Raw genomic sequence first — 25,743 nt, forward strand, 5'->3', positions numbered from 1 at the left:
ATGGTACCCACTTGCAAGCCCCTGTGGGCCAAAGAAAGCAAAAAAGAAAGAACCATGGGAATGTCACATTCAAAAGGATCCACATTCTTAACTCTGCACCAGTCGCAGAATTTACGCCAACGGCACCGGTACAGAGACTTTGTTGCCGGCCGTGTGGCCGAGAGCAACACCTCCAACACGTCTTCAGGGAGGTCCCAATCCTTATACCTCAACCTTTCAGAAGCCAAGCGTGAAGGTTGAGGGATCTGACCTCTGGATGGAGAACCTGACCCCCCTCCCGTGAGAGCAGATCGTCTCGGTAGGGAAGACGACTTGGAGGGCAGATGGACAAGTCGAGAAGGTCTGGGTACCACGTCCTCCGGGCCCACGCCGGAGCAATGAGGATCATCCGGGAACCGAACCTCCGTAACCTCCGCAGTACTTGCGGGATGACGGGGACTGAGGAAACGCGTACAGCAGTGGGAATGACCACTCCACCACGAACGCGTCTCCTAAGGCTCCTTTTGGAGGAAATTCCCGCGAGCAGAACCTTTCGCACTTCCGGTTGACACTGGAGGCGAAGAGATCCACTTGAGGGGTCGCCCCAAAGGGCGAAGATCTCCAGGAGAATCTCCTGAGCCAGCTCCCACTCGTGAGAGATCGTGCTCTGCCTGCTTAGAGCGTCCGCCGTCTCGTTGTCATCTCCGGCCAGATGAACAGCTGAGATGGAAACTTCCTGCTGGATGGCCCAGAACTCGAGCTGCATCGCCTCCCAGCACAGAGGAAGTGACCCTTCCCCCCCCCCTTTTTGTTGAGATAGTGCATGGCCACCGTGTTGTCCGTTAGGATCAGGACCCTCTTTCCTCGCACAGTCAGCAGAAAAGCCTTCAGGGCTAGCCTGACGGCCCTCAGCTCCAACAGATTGATATGGAGTCTGGGCTCCGACGGAGACCAACGACCGCTGACTGTCAACTCGTTGGCATGAGCTCCCCATCCCGTGAGGGATGCGTCCGTCACGATCGTCACCTCCGGCCAGGGAAGCCAAAACGGGGCCCCCTTCATCAGATTGCCTTCAACGGCCCACCACAGAAGGTCCTGGGCGACCGAGGGCGGCACCTGAACAGGGTCCGACATCCTGCCGGAAGATTGCGACCACTGCATCTTGAGTGCCCACTGCAAAGATCTCATACGCATACGAGCCTCTGGCACCAGAAGAATGCAGGATGCCATGAGGCCGAGCAACCTCAAGAACTCTAACGCCGGGAGCGTCTGGGCAAGTTGAAACTTGTGCACCATCTGCTGAATGTGAAGAGCCCTCACCTGGGGAGGAAAACACAGCCCCAGGGATGTGTCAAGCACTGATCTGATGTACTGGAGCCGCTGTGTTGGCATCAAATGGGACTTCTTTAAATTGAGGGAGAAGCCCAGCTTGTGAAGGGAGTGGCAGGTGACAGACAGATGATCCAGGACTTGCTCGGGAGAGCTCCCCCTGATCAACCAATCGTCCAGGTTGGGGTAGACGTGAATCCCCCCTTTCCTGAGATGCGCTGCCACCACCACCATGAGCTTGGTGAAAACCCTCGGGGCGGAGGTCAATCCGAACGGCATGACCCGAAACTGAAAGTGCGAGTCGCCAACCGCGAACCTCAGGTACTTCTTTTGCTTGGGATGGATCGGCACATGGAAGTAAGCGTCCTTGCGGTCGAGAGACACCAACCAGTCCGGAAGTTGAAGGGCCCGGAGGACTTGAGAGATAGTAACCATCTTGAACTTGTCCTTCCTGAGGAGTTTGTTCAAACCGCGCAAGTCCATGATGGGTCTCAATCCCCCCCCCGTCTTTCTTTGAAATCAAAAAATAAGGGGAATACCATCCCTTATTCCTCTCCGCTATAGGCACCAGTTCTATGGCGCCTTTCTCCAGCAGGGCTTGAATTTCCTGCGCAAGGAGCGGATCCGGACTCTTCAAAGAGAGGTTCCCAGGTGGATTGTCGTGAGCCCTCTGCCGAAAGGGAAGACAGTAGCCGTGGATTATGATCTCCAGAACCCACACATCTGAAGTAATGGCACGCCACTCTACAAGATGCTGCGCCAGCCTTCCCCCAACCGGCGAACCATTGGACATGGTCTCATGACTGAGTGGTAGCGGCTGCGGCGTTGCCTGAGGGCAAAGAGGCAACTGCCCGAGCAGCCTTGGCATCTCGAGTACCCTGTTTTCCACCTCTGGTACTCCTACAGTGGCCTCTTTGACTGACAGCTCCTCTCGCTTTACTGAAAGACGAGTAATAACGAAAGGAACCTCCCCTCCATTGTTGTCCCCTAGGACGAAAAGGCGGAGGTTGTCGAACTGCAGCGCCCAACGATTTCGCTGCAGCTTTGGAGGTCTGCAACCTCTCAAGGCTCTAGTCAGCCTTGCTGCCAAAAAGATGTTCACCGTCAAAGGGCATGTTGAGGAGCCAGAACTGCACATCAGGAGCGAACCCCGACTTACGCAACCACGCAAACCTGCGTATTACGGTGCTCGCCGCCATGGACCGGCTGACACAATCTGCCATGTCCAAACCCGACTGAACGGCCTCAAACATGGCATCCTTGCCATCCTGGACCATAGCAAGGAAACCATCCCGTTCGTCCCCTTCGGGAATATGTTCAGCTGCTAATGCAACACAGTTCCTCAGAGTGTGTGTGAAACGAGACAGGGCACATACGGAGTTGGCCGCCTGAAGCGCCATACCCCCTGAAGAAAACACTTTCTTCGCCCAGCCATCAAAACGTTTGTCGTCCCTATCCGGAGGGATGGTAGGATACGACGACTGCTTTGCCGGGGCCGTAGCCGCCTGCACCACCAAACTCTCTGGAGTGGGGTGCCTGGACAAGTAGCAGGGGTCACTACTGGCTGGACGGTATTTTCGTGACAAAGACTTGCCCACTGCCGGGAGACTCTCCAGAGCAGTCCAAGCTGCCGCCACCCTTCTCTGCAGAGCCATATGAAACGGCAGTACCGGGTCAGTGGGGGGACCAAGATCGAGGATGTCCGTGAGATCATCCTGAACAAACTCCCCTGGGGGAGCCAACCATCCCAAGTACTCGGTGACCCGAGACATAAGGCGCCGGTACGAAGAATCGGCATGAGTGCCAGACTCAGGCCTACAAAACTCCACCTCCGGAGAGGTGTCCAGTCCACTGGCATCATGCAGTGACTGCCTCAGGTCATCAAATTGGCTATGGCCCGAGAGAAGCTCATCTAGCACCGTAAACGGAACCAAGCCCTCATCACCCTCTGAAATGTACTCCAGATGGTGAGAGGAAGACACCTGGGGAACAAAGCTATGCCTGACCTTAGCCAGAGCCTTTCTATGGGCTTCCCCCGTGCCACAGGGCCCCTCTGACACCACAGCCTCGAAAAGGCGTCGAGGGCGCCGAACGAATCAGCGTCGACGTAGAGAGAATCCGTGTCGACGTCAGCCGCAGCGCCGCCAGCATCGACGGCGTCGACACAGGCCTCGAAGCCAGAGCTCCGAGCGTGTCCTTCGACAACCTAGGCGCCGACAGCGTCGACGACCCCCTCGGAGGCGGAGCCGAGAGAGAGAGAGAGAGAGAGAGAGAGAGAGAGAGAGAGAGAGAGAGAGAGAGAGAGAGAGAGAGAGAGAGAGAGAGAGAGACCGTCGACGACCTCGGCGCCACAGGCGTCGACGTCTTCCTCGAAGACTGCACAGGATCACGCGGTCTCGGGCACGTCGAGGAATGGGACCTGGAACGGGCATGGCGAGAACGGTTACCCTTGTCCGAGCGGGACCTCTCCCGCAAACCGTGCCGACCACCCGATCCCGAAGGCGTGCGAGCAGTGTCTCTCAACCGATCACGACCGACCCCACTCAGAGGCGCGGACAGACCGGTGCCCTGCGATTCAAGAATCGCTAACATCTTCTTCCCGAAGGAAGCCCATTCCTCCGGTGTCGCTTGCAGGTGGGATAAGCGACCCGCCGACAGGCGCAGTCCTCGGAAGAGGACGGGGAAGGCGACCGATGCCGGCGCTTCCAGGAATGCCTCGAAGAGGCAGAGGAGTGGCGAGACCGACTCCTGGAAGGAGACCCACTGGACCTCCGGCGATGACACGGATAGTCGCCTCTCGAATCATCCGTCGAAAGCCCCGCAGACCTCGACTTCCGGGGTTTAGACACCTTACCTACCGACAACAACCTCTTGCGCTCCCGCAAGGTCTTGGCCGTGAGCGACTGGCAGTCGACACAGTCGTCCGTGTCGTGGGCCTCCCCGAGGCACCAGAGGCAGGTGTCGTGCGAGTCCGTTACCGACATCTTGGACTCACAGTCCCCGCATTTCTTGAAGCCCGGACGCGACGTTGAAGACGAGGTAGACATCGTCACGAACAGGCTTTTTCACAAAACCGAACAAGTTCAAAGAACTGAGAAGATTACAACAGAAACTCCAAAGAGTCGAGGCGTACCGAGATTCACGAAGCGAACACGTTCGCTGAAAAAATGGAACTGAGGCTAGGCGCGTCGTGCGTCCTACTTATCACATCGGGTGACGTCGGCCATCGGAGGAGGTCCTCGGGGACGGCGCATCGACGCAGAAAATTTTTCCAAAACAGCACAGCTGTGGTGATTACTGTCAAAGATATGGAATACGTCAGAGGACCCAATCCCCTCGAATGATATAATAGGAATCACCATAAGGGGGGAACCACATTTAATTTCCCTGTATGCTGACGATATGTTGCTGTATCTGCGCTACCCTGAAGAAAACCTCCAGTATGTCCTGAAAGTGATGGAGTGATTTGCAAGGCTTTCAGGTATAGCTGTGAACCCCAAAAAGTCTTGTGTATTCCCACTGGGTAGGTACAAAGGGATCCCGCTAGAGCAATTGACGATCCTCCAGATACCATGGGTGGTGAGCACGTTTCGCTATCTGGAGATAGATATATACCATGCGGTGGAAGTGGAACACCAATACAACACTGAGAAGGCTGTCCGAAAAATTGAAAATAGTATGAGGTTCTGGGTGAAGCTTCCATTGGCGATGATGGGAAGAGGAGCAATGCTTAAAATGGTGGTCCTGCCAAGACTGTTGCACTATTTTGGGAACATCCCATACTTGATACCTAGGAGCTTCTTTGCTAGGTTGAGTAACGTGCTCAGGGATATCATAAAAAGGTGTTGAGAAATGCGAGACTACAGCAGATACAACTGTACATCACCCACATGGCATATATGACGCCCCACAGAATAGCTAAATTTAAAAATGCAGGATGACAATCATGCCCCAAATGTGACGAAGAAAATGCTGGAATGGTACACGTTTTGGTAATGCCCAATAATAGGACGTTTTTGGGGAGAAATAGCGCACAGGATGGAAGACAGAGGGATTAAAAAAGAGGTAGACTCAGTGTGGGCTTGCCTGCTGGGAGGGTTTCCTAGACCACATAAGCTAAAGCACGTGAGTAAACTGAAAGATCTGGCGTATGTGCTGGCAGAGAGGAAAATTGCAATGGGGTGGAAAGCATGTCACAGACCGAAAATGGAGGTGTGGTGGAAGGATTTACAGAAGTGGGCAGAGGCGGAAACTGTAGTATGGCAAGAGGCAAGCAATGTTGGAGGGGAGGAGGAGGCAGGAACTTTGATGCCTTGGAAACAACTAATTGCTGAATTATTTGGGCCCACGTACGATGGGGCAAGTGACCGGGAACCAACAGAACCCAGTGATAAGGAATCCCTATTGCAGGACTAAGAAACAGAACATAAAGGAGAGTAGGTTTGCAAGGGGGGGGGTGGGAAGGGGTGGACACAGTGAACATGGATAAAGTGATGCGTATAGGATCGAATGACCAAAGGGTCGAATCAAAAGGACCGAAAACCAAAGGGTTGAATTATTATTATTTAAAAAATAAAAAAAATCCATTTTTTTCCAAAACCGAAACCGAAACAAAAAAATATTCGACCCTTTTGTTTTAGGTCAAATTGAGTCGACCCTTTGGCATACGATCCTTTTGTATTCGGTACTTTAACTGGACACCATGCGTATTAATGTCATGAGGTGCACTGTTAGTTTGGTTTGTGTTGGTTGTAAAATAAAACCAATAAAAATTGTTTTAAAAAAAAAAAGTATAGAACCCGTTGCCGACGCTTCTTATAAATGGTTCACTGTCAAGCATGTTTAGCGTGCACGGGGGGGGCAAACAAGGGTTGCCTTTCATACGCGATCTACTTAGAGCCACTACTGCAGGCCTTTCGAGAATCAGGGGAGAAACACAGGATTATCTTTGGGGGAACACAGCATAAGGTATCCCTATTCATAGATGACTTGCTATTAGCATTGACAAGGCCCCGACACATCGCTAGCAGGTGTCTTGGGAGCATTTGAGGATTTCAGTCGAATGATTAAAAATTAACATAAGCAAATCTGAACTGCTCAATTAGACTGTAAGGGGAAAGGAGGGAGGGAGGAACATAGATTACAGGAACAGTCACCCTTTTTTTGAAGCCCCAATGGGATCTGATATTTAGCGGTCACTATTGCACCAGACTTAGAGGGTTGGTACAAGTCTAACTTCCCCCCTACTCTAGCGTCCAAAAAGGCTGATCACCATAGGCGGAATTCCCTCGCTATTTCCAAGATAGGGTGTATGGCAGCTATAAAATTGATCACTGTTTCCAGACTCCTTTACTTATTTAAGGCCTTGCCAGTATTTGTTCCATAGGGATTTTTTTATGGATCTGCAGTAACGTACCAGTAATTTTATATGTAATGGTATGAGGCCCAGAATTAGTCGTAATCTGTTATTTTCTAGAAGTAGAGGGGGTATGGGACATCTGAAATTTCAATTGTACTACGAGGCAGTCCAGGTACAAATAATTAAAGAATGGTTTGAAGAAAATGCTGAGAAACTATGGGTGGGAATGGATTGGGCAATTACAAAATATTCGTTGAAGGAGGTTCTGCGGAACCCAAAATCCAACAGACCCGCACATATACCTAAATTATATTACTAAATGGGAGGCGGACACTTGGGATACACTGGTTTCGAAATACGGCATTACGTCCTTCCTGTCTCCTTTCACACCAATATTTCTCAACCCTAGGTTTTCGCTGGAGATGGGGCATGGAGCATTCTGTGATGAATCTGAGGATGTTGTTTCTTCTCCCCTAGGGTGAGAACTTTCCCATGGTACAATAATCCCACTGAGGGAGGATCATATGGCGGAGGGACCCCTTATGGGATTAGGGCTGACTATCTTCAGAGAACGCGGTATGCCCCTGCATTAGTAGCCCTAATCCCATCTCCAATATTAAATCCTCCCTTCTCTCTTTGCGATAAGGCTAATATTTATTATTGTAGCCTAGTCAATCAAATAACACTTGTGTATAGGCACGTTATAAATGCCATCTCATATCAATATACTTTTTAGGGATCCAACCTTAGATGAACAAGTTACTTACCACTGGTAACATTCTTGCATCTGGATGTTGCTCCCATGTATTCCTCATTTTATGATATCTCCATATCCAGTTTTAGCTGGTCCAGAATGTTTTTTCCAGCAGGGGGCGTTGCGTGTTGATGCCTGTCGACTCGATGTCCCTCGAGGGCCTCCGTCTTGGTGTTGCCCACATCGATGGAATGGCTTTAGTTCCGATTTTACGTATATTGGTTTATCCTACACCCGACAGTTACTCACCCTGAAAAAGCATAAGCTACAATGACATGGAAATTCTACTGCGGGGTAGGCTTTGAGGGGTGATGAGGAATATGTGGAAGGAACCTCCAGTCGAAAGAACATTACCAGAGGTAAGTAATTTGTTCTTCGAATGGATTGTGTCCTCTCATGTATTCCTCATTTTATGATAGACTCCCAAAGCAGCATTTGCACCTTTGGAGGAGGGAGTCAGAATTTACAGTTTCCAATTACAACGGTAGGTTTACTTATTGGTCTTTATGTACAGAATGTAACACAGCCTTCCCAAAAATACCTTCCCGGCCTGCGGAAGAGTAAAGACTATAATGCTTGGTGAAAGTGTGGACTGAGGACCATGTTGCAGCCACACAAATATCCTTAATTGGGATTCCCCCTCTGTAGAGCAGAGGAAGTAGCCATGCCCCTGGTTGAATGTGCTCTGAGGCCATCAGGAGGATGTTTTCCAGCTAATCTATAGCATTCTGAGATTCCTAGGATGGTCCACCTAGATACCATTTGTTTTGAGACCGCTATACCCAACCTACGGCCTGTGTAACCAACAAAAAGCTGATCGTCTTTGTCTTAATTAAGACATTCTGGAAATGTAGAAACTAAGTGCACGTTTTGGATCAAGCCTGTGTAGCCTCTGTTCTTCCTTTCCAGGATGAAGAGGGGGATGGAAAGAAGGTAGAATGATTTATTGAGTTAAATGAAACTCAGATACACATTTTGGTAGAAAGGTAGGTTTAACCTTAAGGGCACCAGTATCCCAAAAGAAGACTGTGTAAGTAGGCTTACAGGACAAGGCTTGAAGTTCACTCACCCTATGGGCTGATATAAGAGCCACTAAAGGAATGGTCTTTAAGGTAACCATCTTAAAGGACAGGAGTGGATAGGCTCGAATGGAGCACACATTAGGAATTTCAGAACTAGGTTGATATCCCAAACCGGTACTTGATAAGGGACCGGAAGAAAAACAGTCAATCCTTTCAAAAACTGTAAAAGCAGTGGGATCTTTAAGAAAGATACCTGTTCAGAGGACTGCTTGAAAATAGATATTGCTACTAGATACTCATTAATTGTAACAACCTCGAGCCCCAGGTGTAAGAAGAATGATAACACCATAGGTGTACTTCATGTAAAAGGGTCCATATTATTATCCCTGCACCAGCTGCAGAATTTGTTCCAACGACAATGGTATAAGGATTTTGTTGCTGGCCTTCTAGCCAAAAGCAAAATCTACATTACGTCATCCGGGAAGTCCCAAACCTTGTACCTCAGTCTCTCAGAAGCCATGCGTGAAGGCTGAGTGTCTTGTCCTCTGGATAGAGAACCCGACCCTCCTCTCGGAAGAGAAGGTCCTCCCTTTGTGGAAGATGTACTTGAGGGCATATGGACATGTCCAGAAGTTCCAGGTGCCACGTCCTCCTGGCCCAATCCAGGGAAATTAGGATCATGGATTTCCTGAACTTTATCAACCTCCTGATCACGTGAGGAATGGACAGGAACTGAGGAAACGCGTTCAGGAGTGGAAACTCCCAGTCTACTATGAATGCGTCCCGTAGAGCTCCTGTTGGAAGAAATTTCCTGGAGCAATACAGTTTGCAATTCCGGTTGACACTGGTCACAAACAGATCCACTTGAGGGGTTCCCCAACGGGTGAAGTTCTCTTGAAGGACTTCCTGAGATAGTTTACACTCGTGGGAGACTGTGCTCTACCTGATCAGAGCGTCCGCTCCATATTCTCCTCTCCAGCAAGGCGAACTGCTGATAGAGATTCATTCTTGAATTGCCCAGAAACAGAGCTGCATTGCTTCTCTGTACAGTGGTAGTGACCCTACACCTCTTCGCTTGTTGAGGTAGAACATGGCTACTGTGTTGTCAGCGCTAGTCTGATTGCCCTCAGCTCTAACAGATTCATGTGTAGTTTGGACTCCAATGGAGACCAACTACCGCTGATAGTCAGATCGTTGGCGTGGGCTCCCCACCCCGTGAGTGAGGCGTCCGTCATTACGGTTATGTCCGGCCATGTTTGCCAAAAAGGTTCTATCAAAATTGTGTTATCACAGGCCCACCACAGAAGGCACTGTACGACTCTGCTCGGAACCTGAAGGAGGTCTGACATCCTGCCTGTGAATTGGGACCATAGAGTCCTGAGGGCCCATTGAAGGGATCTCATTCTCAGGTGGGCCCTCTGGCACCAAGAAAATGCAGGATGCCATGTGGCCGAGCAACCTCAAATAATCGAAGGCCGGAAGACGCTGGGGACTCTGGAATATGGTGGTCATCTGCAGAATGTCTTGAGTCCTCACCTCGGGTGGCGAGGCATTTCCCAAGGAAGCGTCTAGGACAGCTCTGATGAATTAGCGCCTTTGAGATGGTATCATGGTGGACTTCTTGAAGTTGAGGGAGAAGCCCAGTTTGTGGAGGGAGTGACAGGTGGAACTGAGATGTTCTAGGGCCTGTTCGGTGGAAAGTGCCCATATCAGCCAATTGTCCAGGTAAGGCGCAAATGCCCCCTCTCCTATGACTCGCTGCCAACACCGCCATCAACTTAGTGAAAACCCTTGGGGCGGAGGTCAGCCCAATGGCAGAACTCAAAAGTGATAATGAGAACCGCCACCGGCGAACCTCAGATACTTTCTGTGCTTGTGATGGATTGGCACATGAAAGTAAGCATCCTGAAGGTCCAATGATACCATCCAGTCATGAAGCTGGCGGGCCAAAGGATCTGAGAAAGGGTAACCATCTTGAACTTATCCTTCCTGAGGAACTTTTTCAAGTCTCTTAAATCCAAGATGCATTGTCCACAAGGCCTTCTGGGGCCTGGGACCTCAATACCTTCAACTCGCTCTTCCTAAATACCTGCGCTCTCGAGCTCTTCGCTCATCCGCCTCCAACTCCTTCAGGGTCAGTCGCTTCTCCGAGCAGCGAGTTGGTGGTAGCTCTCTTTCTTCTGCTGGGGCCTCCCTCTGGAATAGCCTTCATGCCTCTCAGAAACTTGAGGAGAACCATCTTTGGTTCCGGAAGCACCCCAAGACCTTCCTCTTTGCTTCTGCTTTCTCTCCTCCTCTCCCCTGCTGATCTCCTGGCTGAATCTGCACTGGTTACCTGGCTACACTTTGATCTCTAGCCCAGGTCCCCTCCCCGCCAGTTGCACACCTGCACTGCCCCGTGGCAACCCTAGCACTTGGGGACTGTTTCTGTATCCCTAGAGCCCCTACTCGCACTTGACCCCTGATGTCGGCTATTACCCTTGCACTTGCTACCAGCTGGCCGCACTTTTTAGTTATTATCTTTATTTATTTTACTGTTATCCTATGTTCTGCACTGCCCCGTCCCCTAGACTTTTCCCCTTCCCCTCCACCCTGCACTTGCGCGATCTCATTGTCACCTGGCCTAGTAGGATCGCTGTCTGGCCTGCCTCCCTCTGTTTCCCCTCCCTTGCCTTATCGCGCCTTGAAACACTTGTGTATATGCACGTTATAAATGCCATTTCATATCGTGGGTCTCAATCATCTGTCCTTTTTCGATATTATAAAGTAAGGGGAGTACCAACCCTTGTACCTGTCTGCTACAGGTACCAGTTTTATCGCACCTTTCTCAAGCAGGGTCAACATTTCCTACATAAGGATCAGATCTGAAACTTTGAAAGAGCTGTTGCCCTGATGATCCGGAGGTCTTTTTTAGAAAGGGAAGGCAGTAACCTTGGGCAACTGTTTCCAATGCCCATGCGTGTAAAGTAATACCCCGATATTCTTTAAGATGCTGTGAGAGTCTGCCTCCCACAGGGGTCTTGTGGAGTAAAGCCGTAGAGAGGTTTTGAGGCAGCTGATGCAGCGGCTGAGGGTAAAGCAGCCATCGCCTGGGCGGTTTTAGCACCTCTTTCCTGTCCTCCACAGGGAAATCTTCTTTGATCTTTTTGATTCAACAGTCCTCTCCCCCTTCCAACTGAGGAGTAATAGCGAAAGGAACTGCCCCTTCAAGCTGTACCAGTGGGGCGAGATGGTTGTGGCTGTCTGATTGCAGCGCCAGGGATTTAGCCGCTGCTTTGTAGGTCTGCAGCTTTTCAAGGCTATTGTCAGCCTTAATGCCAAATAAATCTGCACATTACAGTGCTAGCCGCCATAGCCCTGCTGATACTGTCAGTCGAGAGCAGTCTGGAGGGATTCACACATTGCACCTTTCCCATCCTTGACAATGTTTAAGAAGCCGACTCGTTCTTCCTCATCGGGAATATGTTCAGCCACCGTCGTTATGCAATCCCATAAGGTGAAAGTGAACTTGGCCAGTGCAATCGTGGCATTTGCCGATTCATGGGCCATACTCCCCGCAGAGAAAACCTTTCTAGCCATAAACGTTATAACACTTGTCATCTCTGTCCAGGGGGAGGGTAGTTGGGAATGCATTTTGTTTGGATGTAGAAGTGGCAGCCTGAACTACCAAACCTTCGGGAGTTGGATGTTTAGTTAGATGTTAAGGGTCACTGCTTGACACTATGTACTTGCTTGTCAGCTTTTTGTTCACTGCTGGAATTAATTCTGGCATCTCCCAATTGGAATCAACTTTATAAAGCTATATGGAAAGGAAGAATAGAGTCCTCCTGGGGTCTCTTATCTAAAATATCTGTGAGGTCGTCTTGCTCAAAAAGTGGTGCAGGCCTTTTCCATCCAAGATGTCCTATGACCCCAGACATCAGCTGACTATGTAAGATCCATCAGCATGGTCTGAAGGATATGGTCTGCCAAACTCCATCTCTGGGGAAGTGTCCAACCCCCATGCAGATTGGAGGGTTTCATGAAGGTCTGTTATTCTCTAGTCCTCTGAAATTAGGGCCTCGAACATTTGGTGTCCCATACTGTAACCCAAAGAGGCGTGAATCATCCAAAGATGGCTCATCATCCTCATAAATTGAGGAAAAAGACTTAAAGTATTTCTTAGGCATTGGGGTGAAAATGTTCGACTTTCTTCGAGGGTTTAGCCAATTGCATGAACAATGGCTTTGAAGTCTTCAACGCCGTCAAGGGTTTCGATGGTTGTGGCATTGAGGCTATTTTAGGCACCGACTTGCAGTCTTTCGGCACAATAGCGTTAATGATTTTGGCTTCAAAGGAGTCTTTTCTCTACTCGAAGAATCCTTTGATGGCTCCAGAGGAGTTTTCTCCTGCACACTGAGGCCCTAGGGCGCATAGGTTTTGTCCTTTGACTTTTGTTGACATGGGCATGGCTCTTATCTTTCTTCGAGGGGGTAACGGCCACATTGTTGAATACTTTGAGCATCTTTAGTCTGAACTTCTCCTACTCAGCCGGTGAGGCCGATTTGGTCGGGCACGAGACCCGTTCCGGGGAAGAACTCCACGACGAAGACATCGATCTGTGGCACCTTTTCTTCAACCGCCTTGAGGATGACGAGTGGTGTGAGCCACTGCGTGATCGAGACCTTCTAGCTTTCTTCTGACGAGAAGTTGTCTCTCGACTCGTCAGAAGATCGCTTTTTTCAACGGTTTTGTCGAAGGGGGTTTATGAGACCTACATGCAGCTAGCTTCCCTCTATGCTCTTTCAGGGCTTTCGCTGTCATTGATAGGCAGGACCCACACTCCGATGTTAAACAAGTGGATCTTAAGCACTACAGACACACCGGAGGAGGGCAAGGGAAATTTTCGCCCCACAGTCGAGACATTTATTTTTAACCTTGATCTCGGAGTCGAAGATGCCGATGGCGAGGTCATCTTTTTCACAAATACAAAAGGTTTCTTGACAATGAACCGAAGCACGCTGATATTCCAAAGCTATAGCGCTCGCGGGAAAACGGAACTGCTATATACCGCGCTATATACCATTGATCACGTGGACACCGAGACCTTCGAGGGACATCAACGCACAGCGCCCACCTGCTGGAATTTTGTTTCCAGAGCAGCGAAAGCTGGATATGGAGATTTCATAAGAAGATGAATACGTGGGAGGGCACAATCAATTTGAATATGCAGGATGTCACGCATCTGATTCTTTGACATATACTGAGAAGAAGATTATCAGGAGTCCAACGATCACTACAGAGAACCAGACGGAACATTCCGGTTTCTTAAGGACTCAGAAGGGGAAGAAGATCAGGGGTCCAAGGATCACTATCATGAAGCAGAATGAGTGCTCATCAAACGCGATTGGTCCAAAGCAACTCCCTTTCCTAACGCAGGAGTTTAAACATAAAACAGCTGTCTTCATTGAGGACGACCCTCCAGAGGACATGCCCCCCGAGAACGATCTTCCAGTGAACGGTCCTCTGAGAAGGAAACCGGCAAAGCAGGTAGCAGCAAGAAGGGCGAGAGCCAGCTGGAGGGAAGCAGAGAGAGGAGGATGAGAATGCAAGCTAGGTCCCAGGAGCCCGTTGTCGTCATCTGGTACCTACGGGGACCCTAAGCATTGATGAAGTGCCCAGCAGAGAGGATGCACTGTCAGAAATAGGCAGACACCAAGGAAGTCGCTTGCAGACCGCGAGGAAGCCCCGAATGGCACCACAGCCTCCAGAGAAGCAACAGCCACTCGGGAAAGGCTGGTACCTTCCAGAGCAAAGCAAACAGGCATGTAGCAACTTACATGTTGCCGAGTGGCACAGGAGGACTGGCGGTTCAAGGGGGCCAAGGCAGAGACCATAATGAGATGGTATGGGAAACCAGGTGCAAGCCTGGGACAGGCACCCATTTGAAAGTCAGAAACACTTCTGAACAGTGAGAGTCTGGAACATGCACTCATATGAGAAACTGAAACAGAGTCAAACCATATATTGCGAGTCTGGGACCGCACCTAAAAAGAGACCGTCCATATTGGAACTGTTTGGCAGAGGAATAAACCAAGCAACAGTAAATGTTATGATTTTGGGACTCACAGTGAGGACAAGGGTTTGGCAGGAAAGTATATCAAGCAGAATTAAACGTTGCAAGTCTGGCACCCAGACCCAAAAGAGAAATTCGGCTTGGCAGGTGAGCAAACCAAGACAAATTGAATACTGCAAATCTTGGACCTGCACCCAAATGAGAAGTTCTGTGAAAGCAGAACTACTTGGAAGGAGAATGAACCAAGCAGTTATATTGCAAGTCAGGGATTTTCAGAAAGAAGAAAATACAGTACAACAAATCCTACTCTTGGCAAAAAGAGTGTGCCAAGTTGGTAGCATAAATAGTCACATCATAAATAAGATATCCTTGTGAACTATTGATATTTGGTTAAGCAACTACAGGCCTGGGAGGCCCCAAAGGGAGAAAAGTACGATAATAAGGAATCTACGGGAAAGATGTACAACCCTAACCTTGGAAGCCTACAGTTTTGAAAATGTATTTATTTCTACCACTTTTTACCCCAAAAGTCTGGGATCTTTTTTGTTTATTGGACTCACGAAGAACATCTTTATTTTGAGAAGAGATCATCCTTGCCCAGCTAGCTTATGTTATTAGTATTAGTGACAGAAGTAGTCCTTTTGAGACAACAGGGACAGCCTTTATAATTTGTACATTCTGACAGTTTCATTAGTTTTCCTAGAGGCAGGGAAACCCCTCTTAGTTTTAGGGACAGATGGGCATATTTCTAACCCTTTTTCATATAATAAAGGTTTCAGCCTAAAAACATGGCACCTTTGTGTCTGAGCCTTGCTTCTGTACTCTCACAATTCCGTAGTTGGCGGGCGGGGGCTGTCAAAGCCTGTGGGACATGTCTCCAGGGCACTCTGCCAAATCCTTTGTAGAATGTTAAGGGTTTGGGGTGGATGAGAGGGAGGGGCTACAATACTTTCAAATAAGTCATTGGATTTCAGACCCAAGGGGAAAGCATTGGCCTCCTGGTCCCACACCCCATTTGAAAAACATCACGTCTCACAATGGTTCTAGGGGACCGATCTCAAACTTTGGATATGGCAGGCCCCCAGAATATCTGTCTGTTTATCAGTAAATGGGAAAAACATACACAAAAAAAATTATTCCGCTACTGGGTCATCCCAAGTAGTATTGAATCCAGTTTGTCTGGTTGGGGGAGGAGGGAATGGAGGAAGGGGGAAAATATTTTGATCAGGCCAAGTATGGCTTAAGGAAAATTGTATGATATGATATTGCATTTATAACGCGCCTATACACAAGTGTATGTTGTTTATGCTCTATAAAAGCGAATAAAGAGGAACATATATATATATATATATATATATATATATATATATAGCAACATTTCTTTAACATACCACTACTGTTTAGGCCCCATCACTGGAGATTAAAGTGAAGGCTATTGCAGTCAGCAAAAAGACGATTTAAAAAATGGAGTCTTCAATACAATTAACACAACAGCAGCAGACAGGGTTCAAAAACATTATTTCAAGAGAAGCCTTCCTTCTGGGCTATTCAGGCTACAGGGTATGTATGACACAAAGCTTGATTTTGTTTAAGACAACTGTCTTTTGTTATATAATTATTTAATCTTGAACCATTATCATACAGTTTTCACAGCACAACTGCTGCTATTATACCAGACCTCCTATCACCAATCATGCTCGGGGTTAGTATAAAAAAGGTGTGCAACATCCACTCTAAAACATACTTATGGTTTAAAAACAATTTCCTAAATGGAGGGGTGCATACTCGACACAACATTTTAATTATTGCAAATACACTGACTAATTCACACTTTACTATACTATACTCCAAGATGCAATGTTTTAGTCCTGATGAAGGCTGCAGTTCGAAGAGAACAATAATGATGTTCTTGTTGCAAGGTCAAAAAGCGCATTGTGTCTACGCAACCTTTTTTTAGATAGATGTTAATGGACTTTGTTAGATCAGGAGGGGATTCATTTTGGGATTACAGAACAGACGGGCTCTGTGATTCCAGAAACACTGATACAATTGACAAAAAAGACGCAGGTCTATTTAGTGTGAAATACTCCATGTATTTGCAATGAATATAATTTTGTGTTATGTATGCACCCATCATTTAAGACATTATTTTTATGCCATACATGTGTTTTAGGGTGGATGTTGCACATTTTTCTGTTACTAACCCAACACGATTAGTGTTATGAGATCTGGTATAGCAGCAGTTGTGCTGTAAATTGTAGGACAATGGTTCCAGATTAAATAATAATATAATAAAAGAAAGCCGTCTTAAACAAAATCAAGGTTTATGTCTTGCCTACCCAGTACCCTGAATAGCCCAGAAGGAGGGCTTCTCTTGAAATAATGTTTTTGAACCCTGTCTGTTGTTGTGTTGAATGAATGAATTGGCCTGATTTGACAGGGTTACAAATATACAGGCCTGCCCCGGTTTATGGTGGTCATTCAATACAAGCAATCCAAAGTGAAAATATTGACAGTAATAAGGTCGCCAAAAAGCTATTTTTAAATATACAAAAGTACATAAGGCTGTAACTCTAAATATGACCAAACCTCTAATAAAACCTCTACAATCACCCTAACTCCATTCCTAAACCTTCCACTAACTCTGATTACAACACTTATTCCACCCTGAACTCTTAAGCATTTTATTTGCACATTACTCAATGCAAATAAAAATAAAATGGGCAGTGAACCTATCTCCAACTCAATCACAAGCCCACTAAACCCTTCTTAACTCCAACTATTACCTAGCAGCACTACATTTTTGGCTCCTTTTCAGCTGCATTTATTTACTACTTTATAGTTGGCAACTTTTTCACTGCAGAGGTATTTTCAACACAACCTTTTAACCGACATTTATGCTAGCTACATTTTCACTGTATACCCTGTTATTTGTTGGTATGGACAGCGCTGTCTGACCTATTACCAAGGAAGACTGACATGGAAAGGCGAGTTACAGATTGTGAAACAATCAATGTGATATAACAAGTGCTTTATTACCCATTTGTTAGGAGGTCTTTTCTGAATTGTTATTGTTGTAGTTGAGTGGGAAGTCACCTTTAGTGAACCTTCAGGGATCAACACAAAGTCTAACCAAACTCACTTGCTGGTGACTCAGCACAAGGCTTACACTAAGGATGGCTAGAGGATTGGTATTAGGTAGCTTTAACACACATACACACAAGATATCAAAGCAATAGTTTGTCTGTGGACACCATTTACAGAATTATATGGTGACTGTATATCTGAGGATTAGTTGTTCCTATTGGGTCCAACTACCTGATATTGTATATGTACATTGGTTGAGGACTCCCCCTGTTTTGTTTTTGGTCTGTTTTGTGTAGTCTGTGTGTTGTCTTTATGTTTTTGTACTGTTCTGTGTTGAATTTCCTATTAGGTTATTTTGTGATTAGGTGTATTATTTTGAGAAAGGTACAAAATGTGTCTTGTTTTATCTGAAATGTTTCAATATTTCTACGAGCTTCGGACTTCTTTTGCTTCCATACCTATGTAAAATTGAGTGTTATGTTGTATACTCTGAACTTTTGGTGATGTATATTTTGATTATTGAAAATCTTGAAAATAAAATAAAAATAAAAAAATAAAAAGTTTGTCAACATCGGTAAACAAAAACGTATTAGTAAGAAATGTGGATTCCATTTTAGAATGCTCAAAAGTAAAATACTTTGAACATATACACAATTAAGGTGTCAAATAGGGGCACTGCCCACACTTCAGATTCAATATAGCTCAAATAAATATACTTTCAAGAGCAAGTGAGGTGGGGGTGTAGGTTATCGTAGATATGACCAGCTTTTTTAAAAATTATAAGGCAACACCAGCTCACTGTAAACTAAACTGAAGGAGTCCAACCCAAAATTAGAAACAAGTGCTCAGCAAACTTTCAGATAAGTCCTTTCCACAGAAACCCTGAAAGGCTTGCAATATGTTACCTTTTCGGACAAGGCCCACAAGGACCACTACATTGCTGAAGGGTGCAGTATAAGTTTAGAGTGTTAGTGTGTTTGTTTCCCCTTCTACATTTGTGCCTCCTGCCCGCTTTCTGCTGTGGTCTTACCAGCCCCCCCCCCGAGCTTCTGATTGGGCCATGCAGCCCTTTTCAGACGCATCTCCCAGGGCATTCCCTGCCGGGCAGCCCTCGGCTACATGTCACAAGGCAAAGGGCAGCTCCCGAAGAAGCAGCTCTTGTGCATGTTTGCCAGTGTTCGACTGGGAAGCCTTCCACAGTCAACCAGCACTGACTGATAAGGTAACTGTAGTATGAGCAGAGAGTATAGCCAATATTATACTACATTAAACCCCCACCACTCTTATTACCTATTATAAAAAAGCCTATTTGTAGAAGGTATCCATATTTTGCATATAGCCTAATTGCCTCACCTCGCTTTTAGCCCATTTGTGTTAGTCAGCCTTGTTTTACACTTAGCCTATTTGGGTAAAATCCCACCTCTCCTATTAACTAACATTTTATATCAACATGATTTGGCCCAATTGTGTCAGGTAGCCATATTCGGCATTTAGCCCAATGGTGTCAGGAAGCAATTTCCTGCGTTAAGCCCAGTCGTGTCAGGTAGCCACATTCTGCATTTAGCAATTGCAAGGAACAGCCACGCGTCACACTTACATTGTGAAGTTCAGCCATGCGTCACATGTAGATTTGTGAACATTAGCCATGCATCACACTTATATTGTGAAATTAATCATGCTATCACTGGATAGAATTGAGAAGATTAGCCATGCATCACATTAGATAGAATTGTGTAGATTAGTCACATAGAAGAACTTAGAGGGTAGCCAATGTACTCACCACCCCGCTCCTGCTTCCTCCAACGCACTATCCAAACAATATACATGACCAATGGGCTAGCCAACCTATACACCAACACACACTCAACAAAAGTAACACATGCTTACAACAACAACAAACAAAGCTTGCACCCGCCTTCAGGACGTTCTATATTAACACCAAGGATTGGATGTCGAAAGAGAGTTCATTGGTTGACACTTTGCTTCTGGCAATCTTTTGATTACTTCATTGACGTGTGTGGCCTCGAATGAGGTAAACGTGTGGACCAAATTCAATTGTCCGAATTGTGAGTTCTCACAGTTATTGGAACTTCGGGCGAAGAAGAAGGTGTACTTGCGGTGGCTTCAACAGCTTGTTAAAACTAAAATAAACTATAGCTTGCCAGAAGCGAAGGGTCAACCAATGAACTCTCTTTCGACATCCAATCCTTGGTGTTAATATATAATGTACTGAAGAAGGTTGCAGCGCACATCTAATAGCATTTTAATTCGGCTACAGAGTGTTTTCACTGCTGCTAGTACCCAGAAACACATTTGTCTTTGCCGACAGAGTCAAGGACAAGTTAACGAGTCGAGGATATATAAAATAGCAATATGTTCACCTCATACCCTTACTAACCTCACGACATCGTTAAAACATGATTGTGTTTGCTTTGGTTGGTTGAAAATACTGATTTCCACTAAATGTTTTTTATGTGATGTTATGTTTAAACAAAATGTGTTTAAAAAACTTTGAGTGTTTTTACATCTATAAATTAAATTTTGTTTATCTCTATTATTTCTGTCTTTACTTATTGATTGACATGAACGATCACACTTGTTGCAACTAAACACACCCAGTACGTGTGTAGGCGGGTAGCTGTTTTTTGTGGCCTTACCCACATTGATACAAAAAGCTACTGCACACAACCTAAAATACAAGCCAATCTACACATGAAACACACAGTCACACCCCAACATAATAGTAACATAGAAAACAACCCAGGCATTGGACCTTACCCATATGGATACAAGCCAGTGCACGCAACCAACCATCTACAAGCCAACACACACAGATGCCAGTTTCTCATGGTTATGAACCTATCCCTATCACTTTTCCCTTACTAACCAACCCAGTCCTCTTTCTTGCAGAGCTATGTAAGCACCTGGAAACTGCCCTTCGGTGGTAGCAGTGCGTGGTATAAATAAAGATATAAAAATGCTGAAGCAAATGTGTGCCCAAATTCATTCTAACCTTAGATAAACACCTCTTTTGCTAAACAACCTCTTGACAGATAATTCTAAGGTATAACACATACATTTTATTTAACTGTAGAAATGCTGCTTCCAGCAAGCACTTGGTGAGTAAACAATTACTCAGAGCACCACATTTATAAAGCCAAGAAGCATGAAGAATCTGCCATGACATAGCACACATGTGGGTTTGTTAACTACCATAATGCATTGCTCCTGGGACATTCTTTTGTGCAAATGCTTTTCAGTGCAAATTAGGCACCAATACCAATTGAAAGATAAGTCTGAACAATACTATGGGTGGAAATTGCAGGACAAATGGAATGACTAGTATGATTTATTGATCCAGAAATAAAAGCAGTCAGACCAAAGCATGACACCTTCAAGCACAGTAACTTCTCAGGACAAGAACTAAAAATCTGCTCAGCTCAAACGCTAAACAAATTCAAGAATGTACCATGATCAAGAAATGTGCTTTATAACCCCAGAAACCACATAAATCATACTTGGCCCAAATTTCGGAAATGGTTCGCCATCCTCTTCTTTCACCTCATCAGCTGTTACTAGAGTTTGGTCATAGGCGTCTACAAGAGAAAGGGAATCGTCTTAGGGGCTTGAACGCCATAGAACTGCTGCTGTCCAGTCCAACATCTACACTCCAATTCTTTTAAATGGAACTTGAAACTGTTTTATGAAGTTTGGATTAAAAAATGTTTATATTTACAAAAATGTCCCATGAAGATAAGTTGAAAACACACAAAAGGGACAGTTGATATGGAACACCCTAATGCTCGGTCGCCATTCAAAGAATTCAGGAGCCACAACAAGTACACAAGGAGAAACACCAAAAATGTGCAGCAGCATAACCACAATTTTAATTCCTAGCTTTTTCCTAAGGGTCTCTAATGATGGAGATGATGCAGAATGAAGAAATAATCAACCAGGACTGACTGTGCCAGCAGAGGAAGACAACATCAAACAGTTAGGTGCTGATTTTAGGACAAGTGAGACCATGTGTACAATATGTTTGCAGACAAAGAGGGTAACATGAAAGAAAAGGATTTTAGTCTTGTGAGAGTTCTGGATTTTATTGGATGAATTGTTATTCTACTGCCATGTAATGTCTATACAAAAAGATATTTTAAAAGGAACCACAACCTGGAAATTAATTTTTATGTCTGGAGTGAACATCCAACCAAAACTTAATGGGGCCATTTATATGTATTTAAAGATGTAAGCATCCGGAAAAAAAAACTCTGATAAGAGAACTGGGAACCTGAAGGTTTACTAAGGCAGTGGATACTGTAGCATAGATGACAACATTTGTTTGTGCAGGTTTGTAAAAGGAGCCCTTCATCACATTAGATAAATGTGTCACTTACCTTTAACTGTAGTTCTTGAGTAATAATATCGCTAAGAGATGCATTTATTAAAAACATTATAGATGCTATTTTAAAGCATGTTTCTCGCCCGCAAACTGGGAATCCCCATAAGCATGTAAATGCAGTACACCTTTTACTAGTTTTACAGTTTATCTGATCTCCTGACAGGTATTCTCTAATGGGCACTGAAGCTCGGCCAAAAAGAACATTTTAGAATCATAGCAATAAGCTGTGCCCCCACAAGTAACAAGTAGTGGTTGAATGTAATTCTATGACAGAAACCAGCTCTGAAGAACCACAGTTTACATCAATTTATTTTATTTCAATTTTAGAGTATTCAAGTGAATATTTTAAAAATAATTAAAAAGTTATGACTAATATTTACACAGGAAGGCAGGAAATGTGGCTACTCTCATGTGAAAAGACTACGATACTGCTTGATCAACTTGTGCGTGTCTGCTTGAGTATCGCCAACCATGCAAGAGGGCCTGCTGGAGGTATGACCATTCTTTCAGGTCACTACTGTTAAGATGGATTGCTAAAATTAACCCTGGTGGACAGATTTTAGGAGACCACCCCAGTTACGGTGTACAGAGAACTCAGTTTAGCCAAAACCCAATCAAGGTAGTGTGAAGAGCAGTCAAGACTTAGTCTCAGGAGAGTGTAAGCGTGGTGAGGGCGAGTCCACACAGAATGGTACACAATAATTCAGTTTAGACAGTCAGTCATAAAAATACACATTTATTTATTTAGGCCTTTGGAACACTGAAAAATGAAACTAGCAGGTGGTATCACTCAACACTATAATACAAATAAATGTATTTTTGTTTATTTATTTATTTGTACTGCGCACCAGAATCACCATTACATTCACTTAATATATGCCATCAAATATCTTAACCAAGTAATGCTGTTTAGTAATGGAGATGGAGTAACAATATAGGAACCAGTCACAAGTACAATATCCCTCCCTTTAGAAGTCCAGCCCTAAGATGCAAGGGGCCTAGTGCCCAAAAGTCATAGGTTCCACAGTAATGTTTCTCACAGGTATAAGTTCTCCTAGGAAAGGATGCAGTGGGCATGTGGCGGTGATTAGTGTCAAACTATTCAAAAGTTCAATAACAATTTACCAGAAGACTGGTAAGTTCTCCTCTTTCTTCCATCTCCAAGGCTAACCCTGGGGCCGGATACCCAACCCGGGTTCGACTACCAAAGTTGAGTGAGAGAGAGTTTGGAGACAAAGGGACTTGGCCCCACTGTTACCTTATAGAGCACAGATGGGGAACAGGCACGGTTATGCTTAATTGCATCCCTGACTCAGATTTTCCCACAGATCACAATGGGTAGCTGGGAGTGCAGTCTTCTGTGCTTTGTTTCAGTGAGAGGTGTCTAGGGTTTGCAGGTTCGAGGATTCATCCGGTCGGGTGCAAATGAAAGATGCAATCCCTATTTATGAAGAAATGCAGATTCTAACGATGCAGACCTCTCCAGGACACTTCTCTGGATGGAGGAAGGCAAGTTCCAGCAACAATCAAAGTTCGCAGGCGACGACAGGTGTCTGCCATCAATGGCTACAGAGGCTGTTCCAGACAAGGCTCCCTTGAAGATGGGAAGCTGGATTTTGAGAAGAAGGTGACTTGTGGCACAAGCTGGCGACCACCAAAGTTCTGGGCTTGAATGCGGAATGGTAGCGGTTCTGGCAAAGTAAACCCACTAGAGAGCTGGTTAGTCCACTGGGCAGACCAGTGACACTTCCAAAGTCTCTGAAGGGCTGATTCCTCGAGAAGGCGGCAAGACTAGTTGGTTCCACTAGTCCAAGGGCTGAAGCAATGCAGAGGGTCTTTGGAGATCATGCAGAGGAGCAAGAATAGCTGTAGGAGTCCTCCTTTTATTTAAAACCGCAAGCTGGAAGCAAGTCCAAGTCCACCAATGGTAAGGATCTGCACCAGTCAAGCAGTCAGTAGTTGATCAATCAGGGACAACTACTGGTTTCAAATCCACCCCAGTAGTAGACGTTGTGGCACCAATGATGTGGACTGGGACTAGTGTTAAGCGGAAAACCTGTGCAGTTCCCTCTGGGACCACTGCAAAAGATTTAGGCTTACAGGTGTTGGCAGTAAACCCACTTGGTAGCTGTCTGTACCACACAGATTCACTTGGTAGCTGTGGCTGAGCAGTCAGACCTCTCTCAAGAAAAGTTAGGCAGTATGTGGAGTATACAAAATAGGGCAATTTACACAGTAGAACATGCAAACACGGAACAGAGCTTCGGTGTAAAGATATATAGGTATTTATTTATAACAACACATCTATGGAAAACACTCTGGCACGAATACGGCAAACAACTTCAATTACAATTACTATAAGTAAATCAATCCCCCTAACAATAGTTCGACAAGTCTAGGTTCAACGGCACCACTTATTTGCAGACAGAGGTGAATGCTTTAACCTAGATGGCACTCTAATATTCGTTAGAACGGGAGAGAAAAGGCAGGGTATGACATCAACTCGGTACCAACACGTTTACGAACAAATGCAAGGCAAGTAAGGAAGAGTCTACTGTAGACCGCAAAGTTCAGAGGCCAGGCCCACTCGGAGAGAGGCAAGGCGATATGTCCCAAAAAGTATCACAGTGGAAATGCACTTCGAGTCTTTGTCGCAAATTGTTATAGAAAGGTTGGACCAGTTCAGAACAAAAAGTTAAGAAAGCTTGGAGGCGACCCAATGGAGAGGCGAGGATTAAGACACCTCACGCTAACCGTTACAAGGGAAGCCAGGCGGACACGGTACCTTGTATGTGGAGAGACAGCTCCGGCGGGGGCAGTTGTTCCTGGTGGTGGATGCAAGTCGGGGCTTTGCCAAGAGAAGAGATGATCTTGTCGTCGAAGGAAAGTTGAAGATCGTTGCACCAACAGGGAAGAGACCAGCCGTGGAGTGCTCCGTCACAAGACACCACCTTTTGGTCGCGGTACAGTGGTTAGTGGCTATCCGGTTGCCAGAGTGCTCAGCACGGGCAATTCGACCACTACGTCCTAGAAGCGAAGAAAAAGCAAAGGGGACTGGTTGTGCCCACCAGTCAGGGGAAGAAGACTCTCCGGCTGGGAGATCTCCTCTGTCGTCGGGAAGTGGTGAGTCGGTTCAGCAGGGCTCCACCGGAGGTGTCGTCGTTGCAGGTCGGCTCAGCTTTTACCCTCGTCGGATTCTTAGGTCCTCTGGCGACTTCTGAAGATCCAGTCCCAAAAGCCCTGCTTTTATGCAGAAAACCCCCATTCATTCAGCCTAGCTGTCAATCAAAGCACGCTAAGTAGTGAGCGGGGTGGCTCACCACTTGGGCCAATCACATCAGAGTGGGACTTGAGTTGGCAAGGCAACTCAGTCCAGGGTGCCTAAACCCCCTCCCACACCCCCTGTGGTACCCAGACAGAATGGCACCACTTTGAAGGGCTTCTGTGTAGAAGCCCGCCAAAAGTGGAACAAAGGGCTCAACCTTTGGTTTAGGAGTCACAGAGACGAACACAGACGCCATTTTAAAAACCGAGTTCTAGCAGAAAATACCAACCGATATATTTATTTAAGACAAATAAACCGGTGGTATGTTAGAGACTAACGAGAAAAAGTATTAACATCCAACAATGGGAAGAATCCCATAGAGTTATATTCGGGGTCGAATATAACAAGTAGTTTCCACTGCCACCAGCCAAAACTCGACGAGGGGGGACGGGACTGTGCCCCCTCGAATAACAGACCCAGGGGTAATCGAATTA

The 25,743-nt window shown here is 46.1% G+C and overlaps 1 protein-coding gene across 6 annotated transcripts in view; it reads right to left on the reverse strand.

Annotated features, from left to right (window-relative positions):
* Positions 1 to 25,743, reverse strand: part of ZNF618 (zinc finger protein 618) — a 2,057,359-nt gene that overhangs the window by 769,608 nt on the left and 1,262,008 nt on the right. For 5 of the 6 annotated variants that reach the window (XM_069609868.1, XM_069609871.1, XM_069609869.1 and 2 more), the window contains one exon: positions 21,104 to 21,181. The exons of the other annotated variant lie outside the window; for it this stretch is intronic. In XM_069609868.1, the coding sequence (XP_069465969.1) occupies positions 21,104 to 21,181 (78 nt within the window). The remainder of the gene's footprint in view (positions 1 to 21,103; positions 21,182 to 25,743) is intronic. 6 annotated transcript variants of the gene reach the window in all.

The sequence above is a fragment of the Ambystoma mexicanum genome, chromosome 8 (genome assembly GCF_040938575.1).
Source record: "Ambystoma mexicanum isolate Mex_15411 chromosome 8, UKY_AmexF1_1, whole genome shotgun sequence".
Lineage (NCBI taxonomy): Eukaryota > Metazoa > Chordata > Amphibia > Caudata > Ambystomatidae > Ambystoma > Ambystoma mexicanum.